The 17,252-nt window shown below is 42.7% G+C and overlaps 1 protein-coding gene across 1 annotated transcript in view; it reads right to left on the reverse strand.

Moving 5' to 3' along the window:
• The window catches only part of LOC307089418 (lipoxygenase homology domain-containing protein 1-like), a gene marked incomplete at both ends in the record, with an annotated part of 86,130 nt that overhangs the window by 57,272 nt on the left and 11,606 nt on the right, over positions 1 to 17,252 (reverse strand). Inside the window, 10 exons of the mRNA XM_079755701.1 lie at positions 11,101 to 11,261; positions 12,364 to 12,518; positions 13,032 to 13,167; positions 13,382 to 13,468; positions 13,604 to 13,767; positions 14,980 to 15,115; positions 15,337 to 15,587; positions 15,890 to 16,013; positions 16,155 to 16,303; positions 16,403 to 16,501. Coding sequence (XP_079611827.1) covers positions 11,101 to 11,261; positions 12,364 to 12,518; positions 13,032 to 13,167; positions 13,382 to 13,468; positions 13,604 to 13,767; positions 14,980 to 15,115; positions 15,337 to 15,587; positions 15,890 to 16,013; positions 16,155 to 16,303; positions 16,403 to 16,501 — 1,462 coding nt within the window. The remainder of the gene's footprint in view (positions 1 to 11,100; positions 11,262 to 12,363; positions 12,519 to 13,031; positions 13,168 to 13,381; positions 13,469 to 13,603; positions 13,768 to 14,979; positions 15,116 to 15,336; positions 15,588 to 15,889; positions 16,014 to 16,154; positions 16,304 to 16,402; positions 16,502 to 17,252) is intronic.

Genomic DNA, 17,252 nt, shown 5'->3' on the forward strand with positions numbered 1-17,252 from the left:
TCAGATCGCAAAGAGTGATTTCCGAGCCAGGCTGTTCTCAGCAATAATTATTATTTATTTATACCTCATTTCTCCTGAGCAAAAGAATGTAAATTGAATGAAATTGTGAGAACAGGATTCTATCTAATAAGAAACTATATCTCTTTTAGTACCATTCTTCATTCCACATTCCTGCAGGTACAGAAAACTGGATTGTGAAGGTAAGGGGAACACAACAGAACCTTTACTTCAACAGACTTCAGACAGCCACGGCTGGGACGGGAAGAGTTGCCTTCCAGACGTAACTGAGCACCTTCGCCTTGTGGTTTGGCTCCAGTTACTGGATGAGAACGAGCTGGCTGGCGGTGGTGGTGTGTTTAGTCGCTATTTGTAATGGGAAGCTGCTGCCTTAGCCGCCTAACTACTTAAGCGCAGGCCATTGGAGATGAGGCCAGTGGAGAGCTGGCAGCACTGCCTCCAAAGCACTTAGAGCGACGAGCCATGATGGCCTGGCGTTTCTGCCTTCAACGTTTAAGGTGCTTTTAAACCAGACCCGTAAAAAGTAAAAGATGTGATAAAGCAGAAGTAATTGTCCCTATAGAACTACCTAAATCAGCCGTGATGCAATTTTCAGAATTTCCAATTATAATGGCGGCGTTGAAACAACATATATCCGCATGAAGGTATATCTTAATGTCTGAAAATGTTTGTACTAAATCCGGATGTTAATCCTTTTTTTCACAAGATCTTACCGTGGCGCAGGTATATTGATGATATATTTCTACTTTGGCTGGGTACTACTGCTGAACTTTCTGATTTTCACATGTTCTTAAATGACTGAAGTAAGCACCTCAGGTTCAGTGATTGGATTTTCAATGTACTGAAATCAGCTTCTTAGATCTTTTGATCTCCAACGATGGTCACACATTAAGAACTGACCTATATAAAAAAACAATTGATAAAAATACTATTTTACACTGGAGAAGTTACCACCCGACTAGTTTAAAAACAAGCTTGCCGATAAGTCAGTTTAACAGAGTACGGCGTATATGTAGCTCCGACCAAGATTACGCATCACAGAGTTCCCAGCTGGTGCAGAGCTTCAGAGAAAGGGACTATGAAGAGTCCTGGATCCAACGTGCCTTAGATCGTTTTAAAAATGTAAATCAAGATGAATGTCTTGGTAGAAAAAACAGGCCAGAATGGATAACAGACTATCCTGCGTTTCGCAATACTCGCCACTCAGCAGAGAATTTGAAGTTATTGTGCACAAACATTGGCCTATTCTGAGTTCTGATCCATCTCTGACAGACGCCTCTTTCAGACAGCCCCCCTTTATGCCTATACAAATATAAGTGTAACACATATTGCCATCCACACAAAGGGAAGACGCTCAAAATAAAGGGAATTATCACTTGCAACACTAAGAACGTCATCTACCTGATAAAGTGCCCTTGCCCATATTGGTAAGACTACGCGATGCATAAAAACAAGGAGCAATATAAGATTAAATGATCAGAAAAATCCTGTTGCCGTCCATTTCAATGCGCTAAAGCGGCTAAAACACAACCTGTCCACCTTACGGTATTTTGGAATTGAACATGTCTCCACTCCCAGACGTGGAGGAGACATAAATAACCTGCTCCTTAGAAGGGAGGCTTTTTATATACACATGTTAAACACCATGTCTCCAAAGGGGCTCAATATGTATTTTGACATTAGACCTTTTCTTTGATTGTTCATGTTTGGTGTATAGCCTGCAATTTACACTTCCTTCTCTGCTTATATATGAGGAATGCATTAATGTATTTTTTTATTTAAAAAAAAAAGCTTATTGTAACGGATACAGTTATTTTTTTTAATTGTTATTATCATTTGTATTATTATTATTATTATTATCATTAATATTATTAATGTTATTATTATTATTATTAAGATTATTATTTGTTCTTTATTATTAATTATTTTCTATTATTTCTCTTTATATTTTATTATTTATTTATCTTTTCTTGATGTGTCATTGACACTTTTGGTTTTATGCATTGCATGTGAGCCAGTACCTTGAGGTGCATGTTTTGCCATTCGTCACTTTTTTGGGTACGCCCTGTTGATTAGACAGGTGTCCCCATTTGGGTCATGTGATAAAAGTCATCTCACCTATTGTTTTCAATGCCTGATGAAGATCCCTAGAGATCGAAACGTTCCCTGTTAATAAATCCACTTCTGGAGCATTTAAACAGTGTGCAGACCCTCCTTTTTTCTTATATTCATTACTATTGTCTAGCACCTGTGGATTACCTTTGGATGGGCGCACCACCCCTCTTTTTAAAATATCTTAATGTCTGCCATGTGGTTTCATTGTGCTGTTATGCTTTGTATAAAGTTGGAAACCAGTAACAAACGTTCAAATCAATCCAACACCTTCCAGGGTTTCATTCTTGTTTGAAGCTTTGGACATCAATCATAGATTTTAGTCATTTGACCATTTGATACAAGCTCCAAAACAGGGTCCAAACCATGACTCCAAATATTATAGCAGTAGCATCTGTGACGTCACCCAAAGGTTAAAACACAACCCTTATGAACCCTTATGAAACCATCCATATTTGGCACATCGAGGGCAGGAACTGAATGGCTTCCTCACAGAACTCTGTGAACAAAAGGAATTTATTTCTATCTACGGGTAACCTCGAATTGTGGACTATTCGAAACCTCTGTAGAAATACATTTAGTAAAATGGGAAGATGATACATGTGTGACAGCAGGACGTTCCATTGTGAGGACTGAGGTGCTACTGAAGCAAGATTGGTTTCCTGAGGGAAAATCCTGTAAATTGTAATTGTTGCTGTTTTTGTGGGTTTCGGCGATGACCAGTTTTCTCTGTGTAATTTGCTGTGATATGTTTCGCTTATTGTTTGATAAACCCAGGGGCGTCACTAGGTTTTAAGGACAGGGGGGGCTTAGCCCCCAGGAGATGCACAGAATGTGAGCGAACGTTTAATTTCACAAACAGCTAACAAAAACTGGGAAATTACAACCTAGGTTGCAGGGAAAACGTGGATTTCAGTGATGTGGGCGTGCTCTATATGAACAAGTGGAATGGACTCGATAACGACGCACTGACTCTGACTCTCTACCGCTTCCATAAGGGAAACTAAGATTTATTTAAGTTTACATTTACATTTACATTTAAGTTAATAATAACTGGTTATATGATTATTTATCTAAACTCAAATTCTCGCCACATTATATTGAATTTGTCTGCACTTTTTTGTAAAAAAAAAATATATATATATATATTTATAAATGAACATACAATTATTTAGGGGGGCTTAAGAATATTTTAGGGGGGCTGAAGCCCCCCTAAAATAGGCCTAATGACGCCACTGGATAAACCCTTTGTGTAATGGCATTACTTCTTTCCACTTTCTACTACTTTTCTTTTCAAAGTAGAGCACGTTCTCAACCATCAGTCAAAAGGCTCCATAATGTGAAGAAAAGCATTTTGAAACCATTTATGATGATAAAAAAATGTCGGGCGGTAACCTTTTGACACCGGTGGTCAGGGAAGCCGTCCAACTGAAGAAGGAGGCCTTCCGGGATATGTTATCCCAGAAGAGGACTCCCAGAGGACTCCTTGGGCAGTTGCAGGGTTCCGATGAAAGGCTGCGGCTGCTGCAGTGTCAGAGGCTAAGCAGCGGGTGTGGGAGAAGTTTGGAGAGGTCATGGAGGACTTTCGGTGGGCAACAACGTTTTTCTGGAATACCGTCCGGCACCTCAGGAGGGGGAAACAGGGAACCATCCAAGCTGTGAAAGGTAAGGATGGGACTCTGTTGACCTCAACTGAGGAGGTAGTCGAACGCTGGAAGATACACTTTGAGGAACTCCTGATTCCGACTAACACGCCCTCTATGATGGAGGAAGAGCTTGAGGCTGATGGTTCATTGTCAATTTCCCTTGTGGAAGTCACTGAGGTAATCAAACAACTCCACAGTGGCAAAGCCCGAGGGATTGATGAGATCCAGCCAGAAATGCTGAAAGCTCTGGGTGTTGAGGGGCTGTCTTGGTTGACATGCCTATTCAAAATTGCGTGGGAGTCTGGGACAGTGCCAAAGCAGTGGCTGGTTCCCCTGTTCAAAACGGGGGACCAGAGAGTGTGTTCCAAATAACAGGGGTATGAAACTACTTAGCATCCCTGGTAAAGCCTACTCCAAGGTGCTGGAATGGAGGGTTTGGCCGATAGTCGAACCTCAGATTGAAGAGAAGCAATGCGGTTTCCGCCCCGGACATGGAACTACAGCTATACACTATCAGCTCTTCACTCCTGGAGGGGGCCTGGGAGTAGGCCCATCCGGTCTACATGTGTTTTGTAGATCTGGAGAAGGCGTATGACCAGGTTCCCCGGGAGATACTGTGGGAGGTGCCGCGGGAGCAGGGGGTGAGGGGTCACACCTCAGGGCCATCCAATCTCTGTACTCCCAAAGCAAGAACTGTGTTTGCGTTCTCGGCAGCAAGTGAGTTCTTTTCCCGGTGGTTGTTGGCCTCCGCCAGGGCTGCACTTTGTCACAAATCCTGTTTGTGATATTCATGGACAGGATATCGAGGCGTAGTCGTGTTGGGGAGGGGTTGCAGTTCGGTGGTCTGAAGATCTCAGTACTGCTTTTTGAAGATGATGTGGTCCTGATGGCATCATCGGCCTTTGACCCTCAGCACTCACTGGATCGGTTTGCAGCCGACTGTGAAGCAGCTGGGACGATCAGGACCGCTAAATCTGGGGCCATGACTCTCAGGAGGAAACCGGTGGATTGCCTACTCTGGGTAGGAAATTAGTCCTTAGCCCAAGTGAAGGAGTTCAAGTCCCTCTTGTCTTGTTCACTGGTGAGGGTATGATGGAGTGTGAGATTGGCTGGAGAATCGGAGCACAGCACCGTTGCAACGAAAAGAGAGCTGAGCCGGAAAGCAAAGCTCTCGATCTACCAGTGCTTTGCCTCCCAGCTCAGCTCTCGATCTAACGGTCGTTCTTCGTTCATACCCCCACTTCTGATAATGAAGGATGGGTGATGACTGTAAGAACTGGGTTTTCTAGGGAGGGTGAGCTGGTGTCTCCTTTAGGAATAGGGTGAGAAGCTCAGCCATCCGTGTGGAACTCGGATTAGAGCCGCTGATCCTCTACTTAGAAACCACCTCAGTTGAGGTGGTTCGGGCATCTGGTAAGCACCCTAGGGAGGTGTTCCAGGCATGTCCAGTGGGGAGGAGACCATTGGGAAGACCTTGGGGAAGACCTAGGTCTAGGTGGAGACACTGGCCTTGGAACGCCTCGGAATCCCCAAATCAGAGCTGGTCAATGTGGCCCGGGAAAAGGAAGTCTGGGGCCCCTTACCAGAGCTGCTGCCCCTGCGATCCAACCTCAGAAAAAGTGGTTTTGAAGGTGAAGATAACGAAGTAGCACTCACTGCACACTGCCCTTTTTGGGTTGTATCCTCATTGTTAAAGGCATTTATTGAAAGTCACTTTGGATGAAGGTGATGTAATGTTTTTGTGTAAACCAGACATTGCCATACAGGCAGAGTAGAGTTCTTGTTGTGGAAATTTTAATCGTAACTATAATATAAAATGATATACTAGATAAAAGTAAATTGGAAAGGCGTTTGTGGACATTTTCCTTGGACCTAGAGATGTCTCCCTTCTTCTCTCTAATGCCTCTTTTCCACCGATAGTACCTGCTCAACTAGCCACGACTTAGCGTGGCATGACTTAGTTTGGTTCCAGGCACGTTGTGTTTCCATCTAGAAGGAAGTACATCTTCAACGTGGGTGGGTCGTCATAGCACGCATACGCGAAACGCGTGTTTATACGCGCTGATCCTGCCATGTTCAATAATCAATCACTATTGTTGACTGGACGCTGATGCTAGTAGTATTGAAAGATTCTGGGTGTCGGGTGTCAGGCTCGGACGTCACACTCGTCCAGTGGCGTCACTCTCTGGCCAATCAGTGGCCAGCAGCCTGTTTAGGTCACACAAAAGTATCAGATCAGCTCTCTTGGAACCTCGACGGAGGTGAGACTAAAAAAGTACCAGGTACCAGGTACCACATTTTGGTGATCGAAACGCAAGAAAAAAGGCAGGCTAAGTCGAGGCAAGTTGAGCTGGTACTGTCAGTGGAAAAGGGGCATTACTGAAAGGTGTTATGATAGTTTACCTTTGTATTGGCACTATAGCCATGATATCTTATACTGAGGCCATGCCAATCCACTGACTTGTTGTGTTGATTCCTTTAACTGTCTTGCAGACATGTCCGCAAGGCCGATAGTAGACTGCTAATTCCTAAGAATGGAAAACTTGTGCCTTGAGGATCATAAGCAAGATTTCTCATTGGCAGACCCGACTTTAATGCACGGATGACTGTGTGTTGGCGGAAGTTTGTAGCCTGTCTTAGGGCTGCAATTTTTATTTTTTGGGGGGGTTTCCTGAGTAGATGACATGTACCTTCTGAGGGCTTTTTTGTCTGTTGTTTCCAAGTTCTTTATATAACTGGCTGCTGGTGAATATGGTTCACCAGTATCGACTGGTTAAACACGACTCATTAAGGAGAAGGCAGCAGGACAGGATACTGATCCCGGGCTCGAGGACAACACTACACAAGGGTTTTCTTCAAATAGATTTGGTTGACGAACCGCACATGAGTATCAAGAAACTAACATGGCAGATGTTACAGGGCAAATAAATACAGTGTACTGAACTGCTTTGCACTGTATTTATATTTATATTGAAATCCTTAATCTCTGACCATATATTGACTGCACTAATATCACACCAATTCTTCACCTTATATTAGTATATTATATTGAATTGTTATACTGTATACTTAACAGTATATTTATATTTTGCACTGTTTTCTATGTTGTTTTCTTTTTTATATATTAACAATAGGTTAAGTGTTGAGTGCTGAATCTGAACTGTAAATAAATAAGGCTCCCCTGAAGTCGGAGCAGTTAGCCCATTTTTCTTATATGACCATTTTGTTATTGTATAAAAAAACATAAAACTATTATAAGGTGGATACCAATACCCCCCACTACTTATAAATCCAAATTTTGGTACTGCACCCAAAGGTGGCACTATTTAAAAAAATTATAAACTAGCCTTATTTCTCCTTACGAGATTGACCTGGACTCAAAATTCTTTCATCATATTAATCTCTAAAATCAGATGCATCTTTTTCACCCTGGTCTAAAAATGTTTACTTTTCCCACAATTTCTTAGAAAAGCCAAATGTCCAAAGTCTCAACCCATTTTGCCTAAATGACCATTTTGTTATTGTATAACTACCATACGGCTATCATGGATCGTGGATACCATTAACAGTGCAAATTTTCAGATCTGTACTCTTTTAAGAAAGCCCTTAATTCTCTTGTGAAATGTGTGCTTGTAGTTTTCTTGATGTTGTGTGCTTATCAATCGTATCAATTTTCACCATGTGAATTAGGCTTCATGCAGTTCAGGAATGTCAGTGGCTCAACGGGATGATGCCGTGTAACATTTAAGAAACACAACATTGAACAGCACCTGAAATTCATCAGGCAATCAACATTCCGGCTCATTAGTTTCCAAGAATCTGACTGCCATGACACAGTATGGCATTAAGGGGCACTTCTTCATTCACCATCTTTCCTTCATAATTAACTCTGTCAAATTTCTATTTCTTCCGTTAGTGTTCTTGACTACAAATGTTTAATTTCCCCAGAATTTCAAATATTATATAGGTATATGCTTTGAAGAAAGCCCTTAATTCACTTGAGAAATGTGGGCTTTGTGTTTTCTGGATGTTATGTGATTATCAATAGAAACTTTGACCATGTGAATGAGGCTGCATTTCAGCTTTATAAGTGGTTCAATGGGATAATGCCTTGTACAGGTGATCCTTAGGTTGAGAGTTCGAATCCCGATTAGAGCATTATGAACAAGCTGAACATGACATTCGGTCATTGATCTGCAGCTCACCTGAAAGCTGAGGCACAGTATTGCATTAAGTGGGACATCTTTCCTTCATAATTATATATCATATCTTCCACTAGTGTGTTCTAGACTTTTAATTTTGCTCGGACCCCGTTAATCAACATTTACAACGTTATATTTATGATTGAATTTACTTGGAGTTCCACATTCATAATTATATTTCATTTTTATATATCTTCCATTAGTGTGTTCTTGACTTTTAATTTTGCTCGGACCCCGTTAATCAACGCTTACAACGTTATATTTATGATTGAATTTACTTGGAGTTCCACATGTCTTAAAAAGTTAATTTATGAATTATATTTTAGAAGTTCAGTATGAACTCATAATTGTTGAGAGCTTATGGCGTTAACCTATACCCCAAATTGTTGTTTTGTCTGTTGCTTCATGCATGCTGATTTCAGCTTTCAGCAGCCTCACGAGGCCGAGTCTGACTGGACTCTGGGGCTGGGTGCGGCTGCACACCTGTTGCACATTGAGTAATCAAAGTGCAAATGTTAAACCAACTATCAACAGACACACACTCAGGGAGGTCTCCCAGATGGCAACAATACCAGGCTGTGTATCATTAGCAAACTTTACAATAAACCGGATTACTAACACCACTGCCCTGCATCCATTGTCTGGAGGGGCCCAACAGAAAGTCTCCTAGGTGGAGCGTGGCAGGGCCCTAGGTGGAGCAGTACCCTTGTTGGAGCAGTCCCCTTGGTGGAGCAGTCCCCTAGTTGGAGTAGTCCCCTAGGTGGAGCAGGCCCTTAGCTGGAGCAGTCCCACAGGTGGGTATCATAACAGACTTTGCTACAACTATGTTTAACTTTATATTTAGAGTCTACCATTGTCCTCAATTCCCACTGCTAGTGTATCTCAGATGATTCCTTTAAATGTGACATATTATACCATGAGGTGTGAGTGTGATTAGCCGTTACAAGCCATTTTGAAAATCTGCCTCTTCTGACATCACAATTGGGCGTGTCCACCGAGATGTATGACGGATATTTGAGCAACGTTTGTTACAGTCCACTGGTCAGGCTGGTATACTGATCTATCCAGCACACATCTATGTGGACACGCCCACTTGTGATGTAAGATGAGGCAGATCTTCAAAACGGCTTGTAATGACTAATCACACTCACACCTGGTGGTATAATATGTCCCCTTTAATATTTTTTTTATTGTAAGAGGAATTGTTGACCAGTTCTGTAACTATACGGCATCAAGAGAAAGTATCTTAATCGCATTGATGCATCAAAGCTCCAACACAGATATGTTGGTCTGGCTGGTTGTATCTCTCAGTGATAAAAGGAGCCCTCTTCTGTTCACACCATTACAGCCGAACAACACACCACACTAGTGTAACAACAACATATGCATATGGTAGAGCTCTTAGGCTCTGATTACCCCTCTTTGGTATAGCTCTATCGCTCTGAGCACCCCCGTATGGTTCAGCTCTATCGCTCTGAGCACCACTCTATGGTATAGCTCTATAGCTCTGAGCACCCCTCTATGGTATAGCTCTATAGCTGAGCACTACTCTATGGTATAGCTCTATAGCTAAGCACCACTCTAGTGTATAGCGCTATAGCTCTGAGCACCCCTCTATGGTATAGCTCTATAGCTGAGCACTACTCTATGGTATAGCTCTATAGCTAAGCACCACTCTAGTGTATAGCGCTATAGCTCTGAGCACCACTCTATGGTATAGCTCTATAGCTCTGAGCACCACTCTATGGTATAGCTCTATAGCTCTGAGCACCACTCTATGGTATAGCTCTATAGCTCTGAGCACCACTCTATGGTATAGCTCTATAGCTCTGAGCACGACTCTATGGTATAGCTCTATAGCTCTGAGCACCACTCTATGGTATAGCTCTATAGCTCTGAGCACCACTCTATGGTATAGCTCTATAGCTCTGAGAGCCACTCTATGGTATAGCTCTATAGCTCTGAGCACCACTCTATGGTATAGCTCTATAGCTCTGAGCATCACTCTATGGTATAGCTCTATAGCTGAGCACCACTCTATGGTATAGCTCTATCGCTGAGCACCACTCTATGGTATAGCTCTATTGCTCTGAGCACCACTCTATGGTATAGCTCTATAGCTCTGAGCACCACCCTATGGTATAGCTCTATATCTCTGAGCACCACTCTATGGTATAGCTCTATATCTCTGAGAGCCACTCTATGGTATAGCTCTATAGCTCTGAGAGCCACTCTATGGTATAGCTCTATAGCTCTGAGAGCCACTCTATGGTATAGCTCTATAGCTCTGAGCACCACTCTATGGTATAGCTCTATCGCTCTGAGCACCACTCTATGGTATAGCTCTATAGCTCTGAGAGCCACTCTATGGTATAGCTCTATAGCTCTGAGCACCACTCTATGGTATAGCTCTATAGCTCTGAGCAATTGCAATAACTGTCAAGGTTTCTTCCCATATTATTGTTTATCATACGCCTCATAGGTTTTTTAATTGTATTCCAATAATTATCTCTTTCACCTATGAGTGTAAAAAAAAGGAAGGAACTGTCATGGAAATAATAATCAGAACTAGAACATCAAATGATATAAACCTTGTTTATATAATTAATAGTCAATAGAAAAGGTTGTTGTATACATTGTTGTTTAACCTAGAGATACCTCCCTTCCTCTCTCTAACTAAGAGGTGTTACAGTAGTTGGCCCTTGCATTACCACTGTGGCCAGATAGGCTGATACTGAGGTCATGCCAATCTACTGAAAGCCTATAAAACAGACTAACTGGACACACATCGCCAAACACACAGAGTTGAGTACGCAACTGCATTATCCATTGTTGCCATTATTGGTATGTCCTACCTTATCTCCTACTAAACAATAATAAAAAATCTAAGAAAATTTTAGAATACCTCTTGGATGGACAATTTTTCTAGAATCCAGAGATTCAAGCTTTAATAGACTATAAGTAAAATAAACAGATTTAGAAAAATATATTTCTAGGGTGAATTATTCCTTTAACTAATTTATTAATGATGTTCGTCACACAGCTGCAATATATTTGCAGCTGTGTATTCAAAAGATTTGAATCCTTGTTCCTTCAACGTTGTTCTATAGTTTTATCCTTACCTGTCACAGGGGAATTCAATGGCTTCGGACTCGGGCGTCCCGTCCACCCTGACCAACACCTTGTCCAGAAACCAGCCACACCCGCCGCCCCGCCCGTCGTGGCCCACCCGAACCCTCCGCACCTGGCCCAGCGACACCGCCTCGATCAGGAACTCATCGTGCTGCAATAAACGAGTGTTTTATCATCTCATGTGCAGTATGATTTAATAATCTAGTACAATATGACTGGCCTGTAACACGTCATGTTGTTGTTGGCCCAGCCGCTGAGCAATGCCCCACAGGGCCACATGGTGGCCACAAAGGCAGGCAAAGGCAGCAAAGGGGTGTGGTGTTGGATGGGAGGTAACTGCTCTAAAAGCAGTATCATAGAGACCCTGCCCCACTCAGGTGTCTCAGTTTACCACTCACAGGTGTGCTGAGTTAGCCCTTTAACCCCACCAGAACAAGCTGAAGACAGACTGGCTGGAGGAGCGTGCGGAGACCAGAGACACGTTAGGCCAGTATCGTGGTAAGAGGCCTGTGGCCAACCCTCTTGACCAATCCAAACCCTTATAGTGAAATTACGTCCAAGTGGACCAAAGAGCTGTTGTTGCTGAACCCGGAGAGAAGGCCTGCAGCTGAAGAGAAACCCCAAAGACTCCAAGAGGAAACTCAAGCCGAGCTAGGGCGAAGAGGTCAGTGGCAGGGACCACGGACCCACGAAGCTTGGCCAATCTATCTCTCTCTCGCTCTCTCTCTCTGCCCCCCATCCCAGGAAGAGCCAGACAGGGAACCCTGACGACAACCGCTGACCCGGTGAAGATTTGAGTTGCCTTTTGCCCCCTCCCTTTTTCCCCTGCACCTTTTTTATAAATAAATGTCATAAGTTCATTTCACCGCAAACCCTACTTCTGCCTATTTCTGTTCCAATTGGTTATCCCACTGTTGTACCTCACAGACCAGGCGCCCTGAACACACACACACACACACACACACACCTCTGATTATGTATGACGAGGCCGTTCACATAGAAAAACACACATCCAGTTATTAATTATAAATTACACAGTAAAATTAGGGTATTCTGGGTATAAAAATAAAATGTAGGCATAAATATAAACCTGTATATTAAATTTGAAAATAACATTTGCAGAAATTTAATATTGCTGGATATATTTACAGTGAGTATGCACAATAAAGTAATAAAAACTAAAATTCAATCATCGTTCGTGCAACAATGACTTCCAAGCCATCTCTATACGGTGTATTGTCCCAGTAACTTACGTTGCCTTTCTCAAATTTGTTGACATTGTTTTTGCTCATGTACATGAGCCGCTCCCCTGAGTCACCGAGGTCCCCGAGCACGTTGAGGAACACGCTGGCGTCCGTACCGCTGCCGCTGATGTTGCCCGTGCAGATGGTGACGAGGTACTTGATCACTGCAGGGAAGGGGGAGAGGAGCATCCGACCGCTAGCCCATGTACAACATAAACAACTATTGATGTTTCCCCATGTAGATATACCAGAGACTGATCCTGGGAAAGATCATTATCCACACATGAAAGACACGGTACTTCCAGCTTATTGGTGTACAACCAATGCAGGCCTCTTGTGCTTTCACTCATTGCTGCAATTTTATCATGCATTGAACCTTTGGCAACAAAAACATTCAGCATAACAGACTAAGCCTACGTCTTCTGCATATATAGACTTTTATATCTCAGTGCATGATCTTTCAAAGAATACTCAGCATTCAAAGATATCGGACTGTCTTTGAATACTGAAGACACTCAGATTGTAACTTCTATCTTAGTGTGTATACACTATAATCACACCTAATGCCAAGGCCAACGAAACATCCTTAATGCATCTCAATCAGTGTTGTGGTATTATGATCACCATCGGTGACTCAAGTATGTTTTGGACTCAGAGGTCATGAGTTTCCATCTTACAGGGGAGGGGTTCCAGGACCAGAGGCCCAGTAGCCGGGATCTCTCTGATGATCTCATTATCATCCTCGTTGATGTCAAGCCAGCGGCCGCAATCAAAAGAGTACTTCTCTTTAGTCAAGGTCTTCATTAGAGTAACCTAGAAGGAGTTGTTATAATAATAAGCAACAAAGCTGAAAATAGTATTATAATAATATCTTTTTGATATCTTGTCCGGCAAAAACATCATCAATTTAGTTTAATTTTGAAGCTCAAAAAGGGAGCAATCTTACACGGTTAACCAAAGTCCAAACATATTTTCTATAATCATCTATAACACATTTTTAATTGACAATTAGAAACTCCTGTCTTACTTTTGCTAGATGCCAACCAGCAAAAGGATGTCTTTTCTCATGCCAAATTCTTAGTTTCTGCAGTTGTCCTATATCTGGCATTTCAATCTTCAGAGTCCCAGGAAGCAAAATGACAAAGGGCAGCAATTAGGAAAACAACGTTGAAGTGTAACTAACAGAACACAGTGTCGCAGCACTATAGTCGACTTTAGTTTGGCCTTCGGTCATTCATCTGTGCCGTACCGTGAACTTGTCCACCTGTCCCTGTTCAAAACTATCCTCCGTGTTGTTCTCCATTTTCATCTCGTCAGACTTGCCGCGTTCCCCGTAGATCTGCAGAAACACCTGGGCGTCAGTCCCTGCTCCCTTCATATCTGTGGTAAAGATCCACAGGGTCCAGGGGTACTCTGTGAACAGAACCCATCGCCAGCTCAATCCATTTGGAGTTATTTCAAATGCAAACCGTCTTAAGAAACTTTCCACAATCCTTGCGAGGCAAATTAATAATTCAGGTTCAGTGGCCACCCGACCAGACGATGACTCCTGTCTGACAACGTGTGGCCTCGCCCCTATTTACGTCTGGGCAGAGGGGTGGGTTAGTGGAGGGGACAGGGGGACCCAGGGCCCCAATGGGGGAGGGCCCTCGAACAGCCTGAGATCAAAGTTTTATTTTTGCAATTACTCATTTCTAAGTGATTAATTATGCAAGTAACTTTAAATTGGCAGAATAAAATGTTTGAGTGACTGAACTTTGTGCGTCATTTTCTTTGGTTTATAGGCCAGTTTATAGTTCCACTTCACCCCTTACAGGAAGCGTAAAATGGTTGTTAGATTCCCCAAATCAGTAACTCAACTAATCTATAATCTAATATCAGTTGTCAGTCAAGCTTGAATCACAATTGTATTGGATAACATGAATTGATCAATATTAGCATTATACCTACAATGTCACATGTCACATCAAATAAATAAAATTCCTAGCAAAGGTTAACACCACGAAGCACATGACCCTTAGTTTCAGAAACAGACTGGAGCAGCTCTTCATCTCCTGATGTTACTGAGGCTGTGAGGCAAGGTGAGCTCATGGTGGCAATTAAAAGTTATTTCAAGCAACCATTTGTAGCACTTCTTACAGAAAGGAGCTTTAATAAACAGGACAATGATAATGTTTTCTTAAGCGTGATAATCCAAGCAAAACTCATTGACCACGGTAAAGTAATCGTAGACTACAGTCTGTTGAAAAAGGAGGGTTGACATGTGGTGAGATTTCAAACTGTGAACACAAACACACACACACACACACACACACACACACACACACACACACACACACTTAATTCTTAGTATTTTTTTTAAAGATGGGTGAGTTCCATGGATCCATAGAGGAGGGGCCAACAGAGACTGCTCAGAGTGTCAGAGTGGCCCAGATTGTTGTGCTACGCCCCGATCTGGACATACACAATGTCAACACTTATTGCAAGTTGCGTTGGACGAAAGCATCAACTAAATAAATGACATGTAATAAATGAATAAATAAACAATGAAAGTAAATAACATATGTACATCATTTTTCGAAAAAGAATTGTCTATACTATGTCAAGAATATTTTAGCAACCTACTTTTCAGTCTTTTCTGTCTGAGAGAAACCATCTCGTAGAGTTCCCTCTCGATCAGTCCGTCAGCCTCGTCCTCGTCCAACCACCGCCCACATGGGAACGTCTGCTCGATGCCCGTGAACGGACAGTAGATCGTCACCTGGCAGAGGACATGAAATGATCTGCCTTGTTAAAGGAAAAACATCAATGTATTCAGCGAAGCCTAGAAGAATCATTAAAGTGTGTTTCGCACTAAGCGCTCATCTTCATTGAGTGAACTTAAGTTCAAATTCAGTCCCGCTCTTTTGTGGAATGATTATAATCATATTTCTAGAACAGATTATGGGAACTCGACTAAACCCATTTGTGTGAGAGTGGTACCTTCTCACAGTACCAGCCGGCCCCCACCGCTCCGTTGTCGTGTCCGATGGTCACCCTGCTGAGGGGGCTGATCAGCTCGCAGATCTCCACGTTGAAGATGTCAATGAGGCCCCGTTCGAACAGGCCCCCCTCCAGGAAGACCTTCCCGCTGTTCTTCACACCCTTGGTTCCATGCATGACGATATGGATCTTGGAGTTGGTGCCTGCGCCTCTTATATCCCCCGTCATCACCTGGACGTTGTACACGATGGCTGTGGAGGCGGAGGTAAATGTTGGGCACAATCACAACATCTTTGTTGAATTGAACTCTTTCTTTATAACGACAATCTCTGTGTTAGAATTAGAACGGGATTTATTGCCACGTAGGTTTACCGATACAAGAAATCTGTCTTGGAATGTTGGTGCAATGAACTATAAATTCAAAACTAAAAATGTAATAACAAATTTGAAATATAAAATACATGAAGTGTACAGATGTTTCTTGTTTTCAGCTATATATATATATATCTTTCTGCATTTAGTTGCTTCTGACAATACACTGTATTTTGCTCACCCATAGGTTGCGTTGATCCAACCAGTATGTCTCTCTGAATCTTTCCGTCTGCCTCGTCCATGGCGAACCATTGGTTGACTGGGAACTCATAAATCTCTTTGTTCCCCATGTCATCCACTGAAACCTGAATAACAACATGTTCTCAAAAGATACCTTTGGTTTGTATGTATGTATGATGTATGTGCTGTATGTATGTATCAATGTGTGTATGTTTGAATGTACTTCCATACATACTTTACGTATGTATGTACATAACGTACTGTACCTTATCGAGGAACCAGCCAGCGGAGGAGCCCCTGTTGTTGTGGCCGATGGTGATCTTTCTCAGTCTCCCCAGGTTTGGAGAATCTATTGTAAACTTGTCCTCTGTTCCACGCTCAAAGTTGTCTTTGTCACTGTTCAAACGTCTCTCCCCTTTGGTGGGATATAGTAAACGGATAACGCCATTTTACAGCCATTTTTCTTTTTGCTACAGTGATCACAAATAGGTTTTAGGTTATAAACCACTGTCACCTGTGTCCCCGAACTCTCCAAAGATATTGATGAAAACGTCGGCATCGGTCCCACTGCCCTTCATGTCTGCGGTGAACACACTCACTAAGTACTTATTAACTGCAAAACAACAGACCAAAAAAGCATATATTATAACATAATAAGCAACAACTGCAAAAGCATCATTCTGCAATGCAACCTTGAGAATTGTTTGTGTCTGTGGCGTGTGTGTGTGTGTGTGTGTGTGTGTGTGTGTGTGTGTGTGTGTGCGTGTGCGTGTGTGTGTGTGTGTGTGTGTGGATGTGCATGTATGTGTGATTTGGTGTCCAAGCATGTTTGTGTCAAGCAACGCGTCAAATGTGTGTTTGAGTGTTGGGTTCTGACCCCTTCCTAATCTGATTACCAAACCGCTAGATACCAGGTCACATGACCCAAGGTACAATGGCAGCGGGAACTCTTGCAAGTGGCTTACAAGTGGCTTACAAGGAGATACCACTCAGCACTGTCGCTGAGTGGGGACAGTGCTGAGTCTCATACAGCATTTGATCCCAACCCTCCTCAGTGTTCAGATCACAAGACAAACCTCCAAAAGACACTAAAAGGCACTGGCTCTCAACAGGAGGTCGGCCACTAGTTGCTAGGACCTGGGGTAAATTCAAACTTGAAATTGTACTGATTCATTCATTGCAGCCGCTTGTATGATGATCTGCACTGCCATCTTGCAGACCAGAGCCCAGGTCCTTGCCACATCCTTCAACAGCTGGTGTAGGGGAGCCAAGGGAAGATACTACACTACCAATCCTAGCAAAGAGGTAAGCTGGGACAGGGACTGGGTGTCAGGCAGGGACAGGATGGCATCAACGTAAGGCTT

Source organism: Pollachius pollachius (assembly GCF_949987615.1).
Source record: "Pollachius pollachius genome assembly, chromosome: 18".
In the NCBI taxonomy this organism is placed as follows: Eukaryota; Metazoa; Chordata; class Actinopteri; order Gadiformes; family Gadidae; genus Pollachius; species Pollachius pollachius.